We start from the raw sequence: 19,044 nt of genomic DNA, 5'->3' as shown, positions 1-19,044 counted from the left end.
CTGATGAAAACCATGCCTCCCACCTTCAGAGACTACTCCTCGAGTCTAAGCATCATTATCCAAACGCCATCAATTTTAAGTTGAGTGCTCTACTCCCATTCTGACTGCAACCTCAAGTCTTATCATTTGAAATACACAAACAATTCAAACCAGCATTTCTTTTTAATGATAAAAGCAACAATGTCATAATAATCATTATAACATGGATAGTGAACTGAAATAACCTCGTATCAGGACTTCATTATCATAGTAAGACGTTTGACTCGATAACAAGACTATCTTACAGGTATTGACATACAATGAGAGGAACATTGAGAAACGGTTGATAGAACATGTAAAGTGACGACAGTTTCTACCCATTTGTGAGGATGGAAGCGTATAATGGGGACAAATATTCTGTCCTTAGTTATCTCCCTTTATAAGTGACCAACAGAATGTGGTAGACATCAGACTAGCGACGACCTGTCCCATCTGATGTTCTCTTTACAATTTCACGGAATAAACTTTATAGATGTCCCTATAAATACTAAAAATAAATACATTTTATTCCCTTTATAATACGTGTATTCTCTCCTATAAATTGTGAGAACGTCCTCACAGGTTTTGTCAGCGAGAGAGAGAGAGAGATATGAAAGAATTTTAACAGTCCAAACTTAATCTAAGCAAGACTCTTAGTACAACACATATACTGTGTACATTGAATGAACACTTTGTTAAAGTGATCTCGTTATTTTCTAATAAATTCAGGCTTCCCATCACAATCAGCAAAGAAATAGCAAGAACACTATACTAACCCCTACATATGCATTACATTCATGCAATACATATACTTACTGAGGACCTACATGTATCTGTAATTTTGAGGTTTGCAAATATTAATATTCACAACAGCTTTACATTATTTCATTAGTTCTACAACTAGGGTGTATTCCATCTCTAATCTACGTGTATTAATTCGTCATCATTTTGATATTTGCATTAAGGCAATCACTAGCTTGGGAAAAATTGGGAGAGGACCTACATATGCTATACCTGTTGCCCGATCCTATGGAGTTTCTCAATAAAAAATGTTTAAATTAAACTAGCTTGGGAAAGATATTTATTTTCTTTTTCTGATGAAAGATCACACATGGTAGAAAAGGTCTAATGACATACAGTGCATGTATGTACATCTTTAAGAATAATATATCCTCTTTTCCGTATCCATCTTATGCCAAAACATCCATACAGGGCAAGTACATCAAATGGTGAAATCATGTTGTATGACAAAGCTCTCTTTAACATTAAAACATTGGCTAAAGTCAATAATGGGGACACTGCGAAAAAACTTCATCAACAAACATCAAACAACAAAACAAAAACAACCCGTTATCGCACGAGCCCCACAGCACCCAATGCACCAACCGAAGGCCAACTTCATATTCAATACAAGACATCTGAAAAATGCCCACATCTACATCGCAGAAGTTTCTAAAAACATTTTAAAATTACTCATACAGGTGAGAGTATATTATTCTCAAACATTTGTTAGCTACTTTGTATTTCCTGTTCATATGCACGTACAATGTACAATTCACTTACAAGAAGCAACTCGGCCATTCCACTTCTCACCCCCCCCCCCCCCCCCCCTCCTCATATTTTATATTCATTTGACATACAGAAAAAAATACGAATTTGCAATCAATAATACTTCAAATTTCAAAAACTTATTCAATAATTCACAATTTGTATTAGATACAAGATAATATTATATTAAATACATTTTAACAATAATCATACCATAAATATTGCACTACATGAGTTAATATTAAATTTGTTATAATAAAGTACAGTAAATTGATAAGAATCCTGTTTCACATACATTTACATTGAATCGATACATAAATAAAATCAACACATTACACTGTTTGTTAACCTTAGACATTCACAGAAAAATTTTGGTGCAGGTGCATTTCATATCCTAATGAAGTAATTAATACTTAGAAACAAAGGGAAAGGGGACATCCACATTAAAATCTACATGTTCAATTCTATTAAAGCGCTACCTAATACAAACACCGTAAAAGAAAAAAGTTTAGTGGTCTTAATAAAGACATCTGATTAAAACGGCAGAACATGATTAGGGTGATCCATTGGTATACTCTAAACAATGCTGAATCCGTCTTGTCTGGTCCGGAGTAAAGGATCCCTGCACAGCTTGGAATTCCGCTGGAAACTTGGTATGGAGGTCCTTTACAAAATGTATCAGGAGACCTTGTGTATCTGAAAGAAATGACAAGATGTCTACAAAGTATCTGTCAACTATAAATCATCTCCTCTGGGTTATATTTAGCGCAACACCTGGAAGTCCACATACAGTAATTAATTTACTTTTTGTAGAAATGAATCATGTCACAGCCAACCAAGCACCAATCAATTTATACAGGCATATACACTGTGTTCCGAGCAGAAATTATCAAGAGTACCAACCTTGCTTTATTTGATCTGTGCCAACAACTTGTGCAACTACTGTCAACAGTTTTGGAATATGTTTCAAAAGCTGAAAGACATCACAACAAAATTCATTTAAAACATATTCAGCAATCAAACTTGCAGTACACACAGCACAAAATCATTATGCTAGTACAAAATACAGGCATTTTATCAATGATTTAAATCAGCTCCAAGGACGAAATTAGATCAATAATATATGAATCAAGTTAATTATTTTCTGTCATTAATTACTTTAATAGAACTGTATTGTCACAAATAAATAAATTACACATAAATTTGCACAAAATATTGATAGATCTTTACATACAGGTAGAGTACACCTACATCTTCAATTCCTTCATCATATCTTATCTTACGGCCGATATTAAACATTTGTAAAATTCATATCACATCTTACAGCCGATATTAAACATTTGTAAGATACGTATCTTATCTTACGGCCGATATTTAACATTTGTAAGATTCGTGTCACATCTTACAGCCGATATTAAACATTTGTAAGACACGTGTCACATCTTACGGCCGATATTAAACATCTGTAAATTTCGTATCACATCTTACAGCCGATATTTAACATTTGTAAGATACATATCACATCTTACGGCCGATATTAAACATTTGTAAGATACGTGTCACATCTTACGGCCGATATTAAACATCTGTAAATTTCGTATCACATCTTACAGCCGATATTTAACATTTGTAAGATACGTGTCACATCTTACAGCCGATATTAAACATTTGTAAGACACGTATCTTATCTTACGGCCGATATTTAACATTTGTAAGATACGTATCACATCTTACGGCCGATATTTAACATTTGTAAGATACGTATTACATCTTACGGCCGATATTTAACATTTGTAAGATACGTATCACATCTTACGGCCGATATTAAACATCTGTAAATTTCGTATCACATCTTACAGCCGATATTTAACATTTGTAAGATACGTATCTTATCTTACAGCCGATATTAAACATTTGTAAATTTCGTATCACATCTTACAGCCGATATTTAACATTTGTAAGATACGTATTACATCTTACGGCCGATATTTAACATTTGTAAGATTCGTGTCACATCTTACAGCCGATATTAAACATCTGTAGATACCTCTTGTTCCCCTCTTCCATACAGCTGACATATACATTCAAAGACAGTCTTATTTTCCTCAAAATCCTCCTTCAGCGGCAAACACTGTAGAACTGTTGGCAAAACCTGACAAAAAAGTAAGAGTGGCAACAATAAGTCAAAAAACATTCCCATCCATCAGAAATCTTATAATTGTGTGCAAGATCTCAACAAACTGACATTTACGGCAGTATGGACTTTTATTTAGCACCCTTTAAATGTGTGCAGATGATCACTTTCAACAAATCAAAAAATTCAGAGAGTAGTGACCTAGTTCTTAGGGGTTCCTGGATTGTTCTTTTCTCTCTATTTTATTTTTTTTTGGGGGGAGGGGGTGTCATTTCACTTTGGTATCAATAAAACGGAGTTGCTAGAAGGAATATATTTGTAATTTGCAAAGTTACAACGGTTCATGTTTTTGGTGACAGATTATTGTACATGCAATGTTGTGACTTGATTTAACTCCATATAATCAAAAATGGACTAAGCTTCAATTAACTGTCCCACTAAAGCCATGTGTTTAAAAATGGACAAAGCTTCAATTAACTGTCCCACTAAAGCCATGTGTTTAAAAATGGACAAAGCTTCAATTAACATAGAATAAAACCAAGCATTTGGTCACATTCTATAATCATAGGGCAAAACCCTATAAACCTTTCTTTGGATAATATCCCAATATCCTAATTTTTCATACCTGATCTAGGGGCAGGGAACTTGTACCCGTCATGATCATCCTACAGGTGGCAGCACATACATTATCATGGACTCGTTCATTAGAGGATTTGTTCATAGTTTCAAGCAGAATCTTTAGTATTTCTGGGTATTGTCTACAAAACATGCCAATGTTTCACTTTGTTCTTGTATACACACAGAGCAAAACAAGACTGGTTAATATAGTTAAAATACTCTGAAATCACACATTAATGCAGCTTTATATTTGATGGGGGAAAAATGACAGCATAAAAAAAAATACCATAACAAAAACGTAAAGTTTATCTATTCATCTACTGTACATCTCTTTAGAGTCGATAATAAACCATAATGACTACTTCAGAATCAGAAGGACTCCTTCGATATCTTTAAGTGCAGGATTTACTACATTAGTTACCCAGTGAGATGATTCCCACAGCTTGCACATAAACAACCCAATCCAAACACAGCATTGCTGCAGACTTCTTCATCCGAATCCTTCACAAACTTTATAAACAAGGGATACAACTTTTGTAGGAAAGGAACAGTGGCACTGCCTGCTGCTTGGATTATTTCAGCTATGGTTCCTATTGAAAATGACCTCTCTGATACTGAGCTAGTTTCTTTCTGTAAAATGTAAAGACATCTTTATTAACAATTGTTATGCATGAAAATTCTCACATATTCAGAATCATTTTGAATTGTAAGACAAGAACAATATACTTAAAAAGTTGCTTTGTTGTTATGCTGTAATCTCAGGTTTTGTTGTACAGAGTTGGGAAACAATTTTTATACCAAACAAAATAAAATCCATTGAACTTCTGTGCTTTAAAACTATTTTGATAATAACAACATCTAGAACTCATCCCATTTTTAATCAAAGTACTGTGATAATTACCAGGCGTTTTTGAAGATCTGTTAAGAAACTACTGAAAAACGGCATAAAGGTTTGTCCACCAAGTAGTTTAGCCATAGCTGGCAACACATCTCCCGCCGACTCGATCAACATCCCATCAAACTCCGCCTCCTCATCATCCTCTTCTGTATCCTGATCCTGACAGGCCAGCTAAAATAAGACATAGAGAACTACTCTGTATCACTCAACTAAAACAAGACAGAGAACTACTGACAACAGACAACTCTGTATCACTCAACTAAAACAAGACACGGAGAACTACTGACAACAGACAACTCTGTATCACTCAACTAAAACAAGACACTGAGAACTACTGACAACAGACAACTCTGTATCACTCAACTAAAACAAGACAGAAAACTACTGACAGCAGACAACTCTGTATCACTCAACTAAAACAAGACATAGAACTACTGACAACAGACAACTGTGTATCACTCAACTAAAACAAGACATAGAACTACTGACAACAGACAACTGTGTATCAATCAACTAAAACAAGACAGAGAACTACTGACAGCAGACAACTCTGTATCACTCAACTAAAACAAGACACGGAGAACTACTGACAACAGACAACTCTGTATCACTCAACTAAAACAAGACACGGAGAACTACTGACAACAGACAACTCTGTATCACTCAACTAAAACAAGACATAGAACTACTGACAACAGACAACTCTGTATCACTCAACTAAAACAAGACACAGAGAACTACTGACAACAGACAACTCTGTATCACTCAACTAAAACAAGACATAGAACTACTGACAACAGACAACTGTGTATCACTCAACTAAAACAAGACATAGAACTACTGACAACAGACAACTGTGTATCACTCAACTAAAACAAGACAGAGAACTACTGACAACAGACAACTCTGTATCAATCAACTAAAACAAGACACAGAAAACTACTGACAACAGACAATTCTGTATCACTCAACTAAAACAAGACAGAGAGAACTACTGACAACAGACAACTGTGTATCACTCAACTAAAACAAGACAGAGAACTACTGACAACAGACAACTCTGTATCACTCAACTAAAACAAGACACAGAAAACTACTGACAACAGACAACTCTGTATCACTCAACTAAAACAAGACACAGAAAACTACTGACAACAGACAACTCTGTATCACTCAACTAAAACAAGACACGGAGAACTACTGACAACAGACAACTCTGTATCACTCAACTAAAACAAGACACGGAGAACTACTGACAACAGACAACTCTGTATCACTCAACTAAAACAAGACAGAGAACTACTGACAACAGACAATTCTGTATCACTTACAGTAACTAAAACAAGACACAGAACTACTGACAACAGACAACTCTGTATCACTCAACTAAAACAAGACACAGAAAACTACTGACAGCAGACAACTTTGTATCACTCAACTAAAACACTACATTTTACAATGTGTGGTATATTACGTTTACAATCATAAATATTTGTTTACTTCTGAATAAATGACTGAGACAAAATTCATCCCCTTGAAATTTGTTCAAGAATTATAAAAATAAAAATGAAAATATATTAATTAATTTTCAATCCTTGTTTTATTTCTGAATTACCTTGTGGGTGAACACTTCCTTCATCCGTGTCAATATGGCATCAGAAATACCCTGAACTTGTATGACCGGTTGTCCAATCTTGTCCAACATTTCATACATAGTGTCAATGGCTGTCATCACAACCATACTGTCAATGTCCTCTCCGGTCACAGCTAGCAGCTTGAGGATAACGACTGACAGCATGTTAGAGAGTGCCGATTGAGTCTCTGAAGAATGCATCTCTTGGTTGGCCTTGTGAACACATATACACATCTGTCCAACAGCAGCAATGGCTGCTCGCTTTACTCCTGGTGCTGGGTATTCAATCATCTCCAAGACTTCCTTAAATGACTGCTCCAAGAAGGGAAAGAATACTGCCCTGCGCCAAAAATATCAAATTCTCCTAAAATATGTTGGTACATGCATAGACAGTGAACTCAATTTTCTCTGTGTCACAAATCACGTGGTAAAAAAAGATTTGTTTACATGCTGACCAATGAACCATCATACTTCTAGGAAAAATATTGACGTTTACATCTATCCAAACTATTTATTACTGCCCATCATACAAGGTCATAACAATCAAGATGTGTTTGTGAAACACTGAAGCCCATATGGCAGCAAATTTGATCATGGGTCAAGGTCAAAGTTTTTCAAAAGTAGGTCAAACCCCAAGATCAAGGTAACAATTAAAATTTTTTTTAGTACCCAAGCAAGGTCTTGTTACAAGTAACACACATGTGAAAAAATGAAAACCCTATCACCAATCATTCAAAAGTCATATGCAAAAGTTAAAGTTTTTCAAAAGTAGGTCAAACCCCAAGATTTAGGTCACAAGGTAAAAAATCTTAATACCGAAACAAAGGTCCAAGGTTAGTTTTTGTGGACTACCAGACATCCAAAGAGAATATGCCCCTGCGGCCATTTTCACAAAAAATCTTAAGAAATAGGTGCAAGATCAAAACTTCAATGTCTGACAAAAAACTAAATTCAATTATCACCAAGACCACACCCCCCACTAAAACTAAATATGATGAATGTTGAGAATAATCGATTAACAAGTAAAAACATACAATTATAAATAACACTCTGCATACCTTTTCAACTGTTTATTTACAAATGAGAGTGTACATTAAAACTATTAAATGTTCGTTAAAATGTAATATCATGTGGTTTTTAACAGTCGCTTGTCTTTTTTCATTTTCAACTAAAATGTAATCGATGTTGGATGACAGAAACTTACAGGAAATTTTATCCCCCTCCCCCTAACTATTTGAATTTAGATTTTTATCTGACATCGATCTTTTGATCTCGCCCCTAAGATGAAAATTTTCTCTCTGCATTATAGAGTGAAACTATGCCCAGAGTATTAAAGAAAGCAAATTTTATCACTGGGAAAAATACAATGTGATATAAGAATCAGCAAGGTGTCCAGTTATTGAAATTCATGAACTGTCGAATCATGTGTACACATACCTGACTATTGACTATTTCTTTTCTTAATTTATGGTTTGTTCCTTGCTAAATTTTAATCTAACAAAATCAAGCTTTTAAAAACAGTCAGTTTTGAAAAATAAACCCTATTTCCTTACCCAAACTAGGTAATGGTTTCTGGGCATCACAAAATGTCTGCTTACCATGGTTTTCACTACGAAGTGAATCATTAGGCCATGTAAAAACATCGTAGTCATGTGACTCACAACACTGTTGCTTCCGACTTACCCTGTGTTCCCTGCCAGTTCTCCCAGTGAGGTACAGGCATCTTCTTTCTCATCCAAAAATTCATTTTTCACACTGATTCTAATATAAAATAAATCAAAATGTCCACATAATGTCACAAAATATACAGTCACAAACCTTAATACTGATTAAATTCCACCTTTTACCCATAAAAAAACCCCAACCCTACCCTTGAATTTTCTGATCTTCATTATCATCTTCATCCTCCTCTGCAATGTCTTCCTCATCACACAAGTCTTCCTCATTGAAGATGGCAACCTGGTCTTCATCCTCCTTATAATGTGCCTTAAAGAAAGCAATGGAAATCTCAAAAACAATTACAAACTGTTATTTACTTTGAAAGGCATGCCCTGAAGTTAAGTGTTGTTTTTCTTTCAATTTTCTGACCTGCACTCCTTCGGTTGAATTTAAGGATCCTATCATAAAAGTGACCAGAACTTCCAGATAGACAGCAATGTCTTTCTTCATGATGACCGACAACGCAGCAAATAGACCATACCTGTTATAACATTAGGAGTCAGAAATGATTAAACAACAGTTGTTGATGACAAAACATTGTAATAATCAGCGGCACCACTAAACAATGGCAGCATTAGTTAAAAACACAAGTGCACTTACACACATCTACGAAGGTCTGGATCATCTACAGTGTTAAGCAAGCCAATTCCAAAATCAGCGCATTCTTTGGCTATGGGGGTAAACGTGTCCTCTCCAATACATCGAGCGATGACACTCAAGGTATCTAACAAATACACATGTACATAAGTATGGTGCATCTTCAAATCCACCTCCAGACTTTAAACAAAACTGTCAAAAACTGAATGTGCTTGGAATCTAATCATGAAAATACATCCAAATATAATATTCAAAACTTTTTAAAAGTTAAGACATGAAGTACTGAATATCTTTATGTGTATACATCGGTGTAACAATCATTCAATTATATATCTTAATCTTTCACTCATTGAAAATGAATTCATTTAACCATGATTCCTTTATAAACATGTTCAGACTAAATGTTTTCTGTACATCATCCAATAGTTTGACAAGAGCTTAAATACCCAAGGTCTGAATTTGTAGCTTTCTCATGTCCTCCTCCGACATGCCACCTGCTTCTGAATGCGGAACCAGGTAGGGTTTAAACTGCTCTATGATGTCAGCAAAGTAAGGTTTTAGTAACTCCTTGGCAGAATTGGCTGCAAGTGTGGCAATAACCAACTATACTATGCAGTGAAGTACATGTATAAAAAAAACAAGAGGCCCAAGGGCCTAGAATCGCTCTTCTGATAAATTGTACAACCCCACCATTTCTATTCTTAGCCTCTTAGTATTCTAAATCTTTAGTTAAATCCTAAGAATTAAAAAAAAGTAGGTCAATGTGACCTACTTTTTGGTTTACACATTTTGAGAACCCAAGAAATATCAACTGACAAAGTTTGATGATTTTAAGCCAATTAGTATCTGAATATTGAAACATAGCTGTCAAATTTCAATCGTAGGTCATGGTGACCTACTTTTTGGTCAGCGAACTCCAAACATGCAAGACCCATCAACTGACAAAGTTTGATGACTGTAGGTCAAATAGTATCTGAAATATATAAATATAGCCGTCAAATTCCAAAAGTAGGTCAAGGTGACCTACTTTTCCGTCAACACCCTTCAAACATGCAAGACCCAACAACTGACAAAGTTTGATGACTAGGTCAAATAGTATCTGAATTATATAAATATAGCCGTCCAATTCCAAAAGTAGGTCAAGGTGACCTACTTTTTGGTCAACACCCTTTGAACATGCAAGACGAATCAACTGACAAAGTTTGATGACTGTAGGTCAAATAGTATCTGAAATATATAAATATAGGTGTCCAATTCCAAAAGTAGGTCAAGTTGACCTACTTTTTGGTCGAAACCCTTCGAACATGCAAGACCCATCAACTGACAAAGTTTGATGACTGTATGTCAAATAGTATCTGAAATATATAAATATAGCCGTCAAATTCCAAAAGTAGGTCAAGGTGACCTACTTTTGGTTGACACACTCCGTTGACTCAAGATGCATCAACTGTCAAAGTTTGATGATTGTAGGGCAATTAGTGACTGAAATATATAAATATAACTGTCAAATGCCAAAAGTAGGTCACAGTGACCTACTTTTTGGTCGATACACTCCGAAGACTCAAGATGCATCAACTGACAAAGTTTGATGATTGTAGGTCAAATAGTGTCTGAAATATAGTAATTTAGCTGTCAAACCGAAGACTGAAGATGCATCAACTGACAAAGTTTGATGATCCTAGGTTTTACAGTGCCCAAAATATGCATCTAAAATTGAAAATGTGAAATTTGAATATCTGCAAAATTCAAAAAGTAGGTCACTGTGACCTACTTTTTTATAAATATGTTTCAAGGCCTCAAGATGCATCAACTTACAAGATTTGATGATTCTAAACCTCTCGGTATTTGAAATAACAACTTAAAATATATCTATAAATGATAAGCCATAAAATTCAGAAAGTAGGTCACGGTGACGTATTTTTCAGTTGACGCATTTCAAGGTCCCATGATCCACCAACTGGCAAGTTTTGATGATCATAGGCTTCAAAGTGTCCAAGATATGCATCAAAATTAATTTTAAAATAAATACCTGCAAAATTCAAAAAGTAGGTCACCGTGACCTACTTTTGAGACAACTTGACACAAGGTCCTAAGATGCATCAACTGTCAAAATTTGATGATCCTAGTCCTTATAATGACTAAAATATCTAAGATTTAAGGAATTTAAAAAAAATTTAAATTTAGGTCAACTTTGAAGTGACCTTGAGACCACGCCCTTTGCCCCAGGGTAATGCCTTGAACAATTTTTAATCTACAACATATTCTCATCCTTATGTGTAAGTTTGGTGATAATCTGCCCTGTGGTTCTTGAGAAGAAGATTTTTTAGCAACCACTACTTTTGTTTGTATTTTCCTGATTATCTCCCCTTGTTAAAGGGTCACATCCCTCTATTTAGTATGTATGAAAGCCCTTGGGCCAATGATACCCTGTAACAAATTTGAAAAGAATTGGCCAAGGGGTTCTTGAGTTATAGCCCTTTTTCTAAAAAGTTTACGCACACCGCACAAATGGCCATAGCATTAGCTCTTTGAGCCTTTGGCTCAGAAGAGCTAAAAACCAACACAAACATCCAAATGCTTCATAAGACAAAATACTTTATGCCCATCTCTAAAGCATGGGTATAATGATAGGTGAAACACTGCTTAATGACTGTACAATTACCTAGAAAAACCCAGTGGGTCAGTAGCACAAACATGCTGCTGTTGAAACACCCACTCACTACTACAGCAACTTATAGAGACATACCTGTGGCTCCTATAGCACTAATAGCCAGTTCCTTGGGTCTGGTACTGGTAGAGGTTTTCAATGTCATCAACATGTGTTCCATCAAAGTGGGAAGATATGGCAAAATATCTTTATCTATGGAGCACAACAAGAGAATCATTTCATAAATTCATCTTGTTTGAGAATTGAGAGATTCCTTCATAAAAGTACAGTAATACTATGTACATGTATATCAAAATGTTAAGAATTACAAGTGGAAAACATTCATGTACAAGAACACTGACAAATTACCAATCTTCCAGGAGTATAATTTTCATGTTTCCATGGTACAGATATACATATGTACCCACAAATTCAAATACTCAATGATTAGGAGAAAGCAAGTGAACTACATTTTTACCATCACGAAACACATTTCTTTAACCATAAAATAGATACACTGAATATGCAATTTTAAAATACTTTTCTAAAACCACAAAAAAAATTGACCCCACAAAAAAAGGTCATTTGATAGTAGTCTTCACCCTATGACGGTTTATTGTTACTAACCCAGATTTTCACAGAAAGTTTCCAGAGCATAGTAGCTCTTTGTTAGTCCTTTGGGATTCTTGTCTGCTTCTTGTGAGGCTTTGCTGAGGTATTGAAACAACAAGGGGAGCAACTCAGATGAAAAAGACGTGATCTCAGGCTGCAATTTACAGTGTATACACAGCTATACATGCATCTTTACAATATTTCAATTTTTTTTAGATCTACAGAATATCTAACACACGAATTAAGAAGAATTCTCATTTTCTATAAAAATTCAAATATTAAGATTTTAAAAAAAATTCATATCTTACCTGCAAGTGTTCACAAAATTGCCCCAGAGCAAAAAGGGCAGAATTTCGAACCCCAGAATCTAGGTCATTCAGCCCCTTAACAACACACTGAAGAAGGGCTTGTAGATGTCTAAAATTAACAAGCTTTATTATCATTTCAATAAATACCCAATTTTGCATATATCCATGTTTGCATACTGAAAGTCACAAGCCACGATGCTGTCATTTGCAATTGAACTACATTGGAATACAAGAATATAAAACTAATAAAAAATAAAACAAGAGGCCCATGGGCCACATCGCTCACCTGAGTCACCTTGGCCCATATCTGAAGACTTTCCATATATATTTGCATGCAAAACCTTAGTCCCTAATATGGCCCCAACCTACCCTGGAGGCCATGATTTTTGCAAACTTGAATCTACACTATGTCAGAAAGCTTTCATGTAAATGTCAACTTCTTTGGCCCAATGGTTCTTGAGAAGAAGATTTTCCCTAAATATTTGTATGCAAAACTTTGATCCCCCCTTATGGTCCCATCCAACCCCCGGGGGCTATGACTTGAACAAACTTGAAGTCGAAAATGTAAAAAGTTTACAGACAGACGGACAACAGGCGATCAGAATAGCTCACTTGAGCTAATAAAGGTGTGCAAGTCACTGACTGGAAACGATAGCGATGCCTGAAATCCGAAAAATAAATAAAAAAGTAGAGGCTTTTGTCCAGCAAGATGCAGACATCCTTCAAGACTTGTGTGGCCTACTACACAAATTTTCATACTCTGTATCAGGTTTGAACACTTTCACTCATTATCAAAACATTTTCAAATAGTATTGCTTCAGATGAAACAAGAGGTACTGTGAGCAATGCTCACTAAGAATACCCCCCGCTTACCCCAATCTCCCAAAGGATGTTGGTAATAGGTATAAACTACCTCTTTTCTGAGTGTAAAAAACAAATGGCATGACAATCCGAACCATATTGCTACTTCAATGTCCAGTGCGCGTGACCTTTGACCTTTTGACCCCAAAATCGATAGGGAACATCTTCATCTCATGGGTAGTCCATATGTATGATATGGTGACTGTAGGTGGAAAGGATAACGCTTTAGAGCCCGGAAACCGTATTGCTACTTCGATGTCCAGTGTGCTTGACCTTTGACCTTTTGACCCAAAAATCGATAGGGAACATCTTCATCCCATGGGTAGTCCGTATGTATGATATGGTGACTGTAGGTGGAAAGGATAACGCTTTAGAGCCCGGAAACCGTATTGCTACTTCAATGTCCAGTGCGCTTGACCTTTGACCTCAAAATCGATAGGGAACATCTTCATCCCATGGGTAGTCCGTATGTATGATATGGTGACTGTAGGTGGAAAGGATAACGCTTTAGAGCCCGGAAACCATATTGCTACTTCGATGTCCAGTGTGCGTGACCTTTGACCTTTTGACCCCAAAATCGATAGGGAACATCTTCATCCCATGGGTAGTCCATATATATGATATGGTGACGGTAGGTGGAAAGGATAATGCTTTAGAGCCCGGAAACCATTGCGTCTACAGACGGACGGACGGACAACCCGATTCCAGTATACCCCCCCCCCCAACTTGTTGCGGGGGGGTGGGGGGGGGGGGGGGGGTGGGGGGTGGGGGGTGGTATAATGAAAGACATTTACATCCGATTCAAAGAACAATTTTTCGTATTCTATATTAGGGAAGATGGGCATTGCAAATCATTTGATGAATTTAAGGCAGTGTGAAATCAAAGCAGAAATGTGTGCTGAATTGTTCTGAATGTGAAATAACCTGAACTTGTGTATACATCTAAGAAACAATCACAAGAGGCAACAAATACTGATAATGTGCTCATTGAATAAAGTCCTTGTCCTCACAGAGATGTGCATTTATTTGTCCTCACAGAGATGTGCATTTATTTGTCCTCACAGAGATGTGCATTTAATAAAGTCCTTGTCCTCACAGAGATATGCATTTAATAAAGTCATTGTCCTCACAGAGATGTGTATTTAATAAAGTCCTTGTCCTCACAGAGATGTGCATTTAATAAAGTCATTGTCCTCACAGAGATGTGCATTTAATAAAGTCATTGTCCTCACAGAGATGTGCATTTAATAAAGTCCTTGTCCTCACAGAGATGTGCATTTAATAAAGTCATTGTCCTCACAGAGATGTGCATTTAATAAAGTCCTTGTCCTCACAGAGATGTGCATTTAATAAAGTCCTTGTCCTCACAGAGATGTGCATTTAGAGAGAAAGAACCCAATGTTATTACAATCAAACTTTGTTATTACAAACAGAACAGAACATTACCTGTTTATTTAAACTTTAAATAATTACCCTACGACCTTAAACCATTTTTGATTGGCCTAACCTCTGTTTGATGTAATCTGCACATCCCTCTACAACAACAGCTAAGGAGAGAAAACTGGCACGGCGGTGGGAGGCCTGGTCACTAGCTATATTGGGTTCCACCAGCTTGATCTACAAATCAGGAACCCTGAACATTTATCATTCAATTTCAAAACACAGGTTGATGAATGCATGACATGGAAGAGAAACTCATATGCAAATCATCTTGAATGTATACTTACAACATTAGGGATGACCTTGTCTGGTGGCAAATGGATGGCCATGGTGTCTATCACCTACAACAAATTTACAGGAACATAACACTCTAATTGTAAATCTTATGTTTTCAAATTTAATTTTTTTTAAAAAAAACTTTTATCATTTTATGACTGTAAGGAATAGTGGTGTTTTTTCTTCTTAGAGAACACTGAATGTCACGATGGGTATTATAAATTTAACATTTTGTATAGAGTCACTGACCTGTGCACTGAATGTCACGATGGGTATTATAAATTTAACATTTCGTATAGAGCCACTGACCTGTGCACTGAATGTCACGATGGGTATTATGAATTTAACATTTCGTATAGAGCCACTGACCTGTGCACTGAATGTCACGATGGGTATTATGAATTTAACATTTCGTATAGAGCCACTGACCTGTGCACTGAATGTCACGATGGGTATTATGAATTTAACATTTCGTATAGAGCCACTGACCTGTGCACTGAATGTCACGATGGGTATTATGAATTTAACATTTCGTATAGAGCCACTGACCTGTGCACTGAATGTCACGATGGGTATTATGAATTTAACATTTCGTATAGAGCCACTGACCTGTGCACTGAATGCCACGATGGGTATTATGAATTTAACATTTCGTATAGAGCCATTGACCTGTGCACTGAATGTCACGATGGGTATTACACATTTAACACTGACCTGTGCACTGAATATCACGATGGGTATTATAAATTTAACACTGACCTGTGCACTGAATGTCACGATGGGCATTATACATTTAACACTGACCTGTGCACTGAATGTCACGATGGGCATTATACATTTAACACTGACCTGTGCACTGAATGTCACGATGGGTATTATGAATTTAACATTTCGTATAGAGCCACTGACCTGTGCACTGAATGTCACGATGGGTATTATGAATTTAACATTTCGTATAGAGTCACTGACCTGTGCACTGAATGTCACGATGGGTATTATGAATTTAACATTTCGTATAGAGCCACTGACCTGTGCACTGAATGTCACGATGGGTATTATGAATTTAACACTGACCTGTGCACTGAATGTCAAGATGGGTATTATACATTTAACACTGACCTGTGCACTGAATGTCACGATGGGTATTATGAATTTAACACTGACCTGTGCACTGAATGTCACGATGGGTATTATACATTTAACACTGACCTGTGCACTGAATGACACGTTGGGTATTATGAATTTAACACTGACCTGTGGGGCGTACATGAATGTCACGTTGGGTATTATGAATTTAACACTGACCTGTGGGGCGTACATGAATGTCACGATGGGTATTATGAATTTAACACTGACCTGTGCACTGAATGTCACGATGGGTATTATACATTTAACACTGACCTGTGCACTGAATGTCATGATGGGTATTATACATTTAACACTGACCTGTGCACTGAATGTCACGATGGGTATTACACATTTAACACTGACCTGTGCACTGAATGTCACGATGGGTATTACACATTTAACACTGACCTGTGCACTGAATGTCATGATGGGTATTATGAATTTAACACTGACCTGTGCACTGAATGTCATGATGGGTATTATGAATTTAACACTGACCTGTGCACTGAATGTCATGATGGGTATTATACATTTAACACTGACCTGTGCACTGAATGTCACGATGGGTATTATGAATTTAACACTGACCTGTGGGGCGTACATGGATGTCACGATGGGTATTATGAATTTAACACTGACCTGTGGGGCGTACATGGATGTCACGTTGGGTATTACACATTTAACACTGACCTGTGGGGCGTACATGGATGTCACGTTGGGTATTACACATTTAACACTGACCTGTGCACTGAATGTCACGATGGGTATTATGAATTTAACACTGACCTGTGCACTGAATGTCATGATGGGTATTATGAATTTAACACTGACCTGTGCACTGAATGTCACGATGGGTATTACACATTTAACACTGACCTGTGGGGCGTACATGGATGTCACGTTGGGTATTATACATTTAACACTGACCTGTGGGGCGTACATGGATGTCACGTTGGGTATTATACATTTAACACTGACCTGTGGGGCGTACATGTCACGCTGGGTATTATACATTTAACACTGACCTGTGGGGCGTACATGGATGTCACGTTGGGTATTATACATTTAACACTGACCTGTGGGGCGTACATGTCACGTTGGGTATTATACATTTAACACTGACCTGTGGGGCGTACATGGATGTCATGATGGGTATTACACATTTAACACTGACCTGTGGGGTGTACATGGATGTCATGATGGGTATTACACATTTAACACTGACCTGTGGGGCGTACATGGATGTCATGATGGGTATTATGAATTTAACACTGACCTGTGGGGCGTACATGAATGACACGATGGGTATTACACATTTAACACTGACCTGTGGGGCGTACATGAATGTCATGATGGGTATTATGAATTTAACACTGACCTGTGCACTGAATGTCACGATGGGTATTATGAATTTAACACTGACCTGTGGGGCGTACATGGATGACACGATGGGTATTACACATTTAACACTGACCTGTGGGGCGTACATGGATGTCACGATGGGTATTATGAATTTAACACTGACCTGTGCACTGAATGACACGATGGGTATTACACATTTAACACTGACCTGTGGGGCGTACATGTCATGATGGGTATTACACATTTAACACTGACCTGTGGGGCGTACATGTCATGATGGGTATTACACATTTAACACTGACCTGTGGGGCGTACATGACATGATGGGTATTACACATTTAACACTGACCTGTGGGGCGTACATGACATGATGGGTATTACACATTTAACACTGACCTGTGGGGCGTACATGGATGAATTTAACACTGACCTGTGGGGCGTACATGGATGTCATGATGGGTATTACACATTTAACACTGACCTGTGGGGCGTACATGGATGTCATGATGGGTATTACACATTAACACTGACCTGTGCACTGAATGTCATGATGGGTATTACACATTTAACACTGACCTGTGGGGCGTACATGGATGAATTTAACACTGACCTGTGGGGCGTACATGGATGTCACGATGGGTATTATGAATTTAACACTGACCTGTGGGGCGTACATGGATGTCATGATGGGTATTACACATTTAACACTGACCTGTGGGGCGTACATGGATGTCATGATGGGTATTATACATTTAACACTGACCTGTGGGGCGTACATGGATGTCATGATGGGTATTATACATTTAACACTGACCTGTGCACTGAATGTCATGATGGGTATTATACATTTAACACTGACCTGTGGGGCGTACATGTCACGTTGGGTATTATGAATTTAACACTGACCTGTGGGGCGTACATGGATGTCATGATGGGTATTATACATTTAACACTGACCTGTGGGGCGTACATGGATGACATGATGGGTATTACACATTTAACACTGACCTGTGGGGCGTACATGGATGTCATGATGGGTATTACACATTTAACGCTGACCTGTGGGGCGTACATGACATGATGGGTATTACACATTTAACACTGACCTGTGGGGCGTACATGACATGATGGGTATTACACATTTAACACTGACCTGTGGGGCGTACATGACATGATGGGTATTACACATTTAACACTGACCTGTGGGGCGTACATGAATGACATGATGGGTATTACACATTTAAC

General features: G+C 37.1%; 1 protein-coding gene across 2 annotated transcripts in view; it reads right to left on the bottom strand.

Moving 5' to 3' along the window:
- Window positions 1-148: 148 nt before the first annotated feature.
- LOC125675203 (importin-4-like) overlaps window positions 149-19,044 on the bottom strand; it is a 34,707-nt gene continuing 15,811 nt past the window's right edge. For both annotated transcript variants that reach the window (XM_056159944.1, XM_056159949.1), the window contains 17 exons: window positions 15,321-15,374; window positions 15,101-15,210; window positions 12,733-12,841; window positions 12,440-12,578; window positions 11,912-12,025; window positions 9,612-9,746; window positions 9,169-9,292; window positions 8,938-9,049; window positions 8,720-8,835; window positions 8,533-8,610; window positions 6,832-7,189; window positions 5,220-5,387; window positions 4,740-4,948; window positions 4,326-4,458; window positions 3,614-3,718; window positions 2,470-2,539; window positions 149-2,262 (listed from right to left, as the gene is read on the bottom strand). In XM_056159944.1, coding sequence (XP_056015919.1) covers window positions 2,120-2,262; window positions 2,470-2,539; window positions 3,614-3,718; window positions 4,326-4,458; window positions 4,740-4,948; window positions 5,220-5,387; window positions 6,832-7,189; window positions 8,533-8,610; window positions 8,720-8,835; window positions 8,938-9,049; window positions 9,169-9,292; window positions 9,612-9,746; window positions 11,912-12,025; window positions 12,440-12,578; window positions 12,733-12,841; window positions 15,101-15,210; window positions 15,321-15,374 — 2,277 coding nt within the window. In that variant the 3' untranslated portion in view covers window positions 149-2,119. The remainder of the gene's footprint in view (window positions 2,263-2,469; window positions 2,540-3,613; window positions 3,719-4,325; window positions 4,459-4,739; window positions 4,949-5,219; window positions 5,388-6,831; window positions 7,190-8,532; window positions 8,611-8,719; window positions 8,836-8,937; window positions 9,050-9,168; window positions 9,293-9,611; window positions 9,747-11,911; window positions 12,026-12,439; window positions 12,579-12,732; window positions 12,842-15,100; window positions 15,211-15,320; window positions 15,375-19,044) is intronic.

The sequence above is a fragment of the Ostrea edulis genome, chromosome 1 (assembly GCF_947568905.1).
Source record: "Ostrea edulis chromosome 1, xbOstEdul1.1, whole genome shotgun sequence".
Classification (NCBI taxonomy): Eukaryota; Metazoa; Mollusca; class Bivalvia; order Ostreida; family Ostreidae; genus Ostrea; species Ostrea edulis.
The sequence above is the reverse complement of the archived record's forward strand: the minus strand, read 5'-3'. Positions and strand labels throughout refer to the sequence as shown.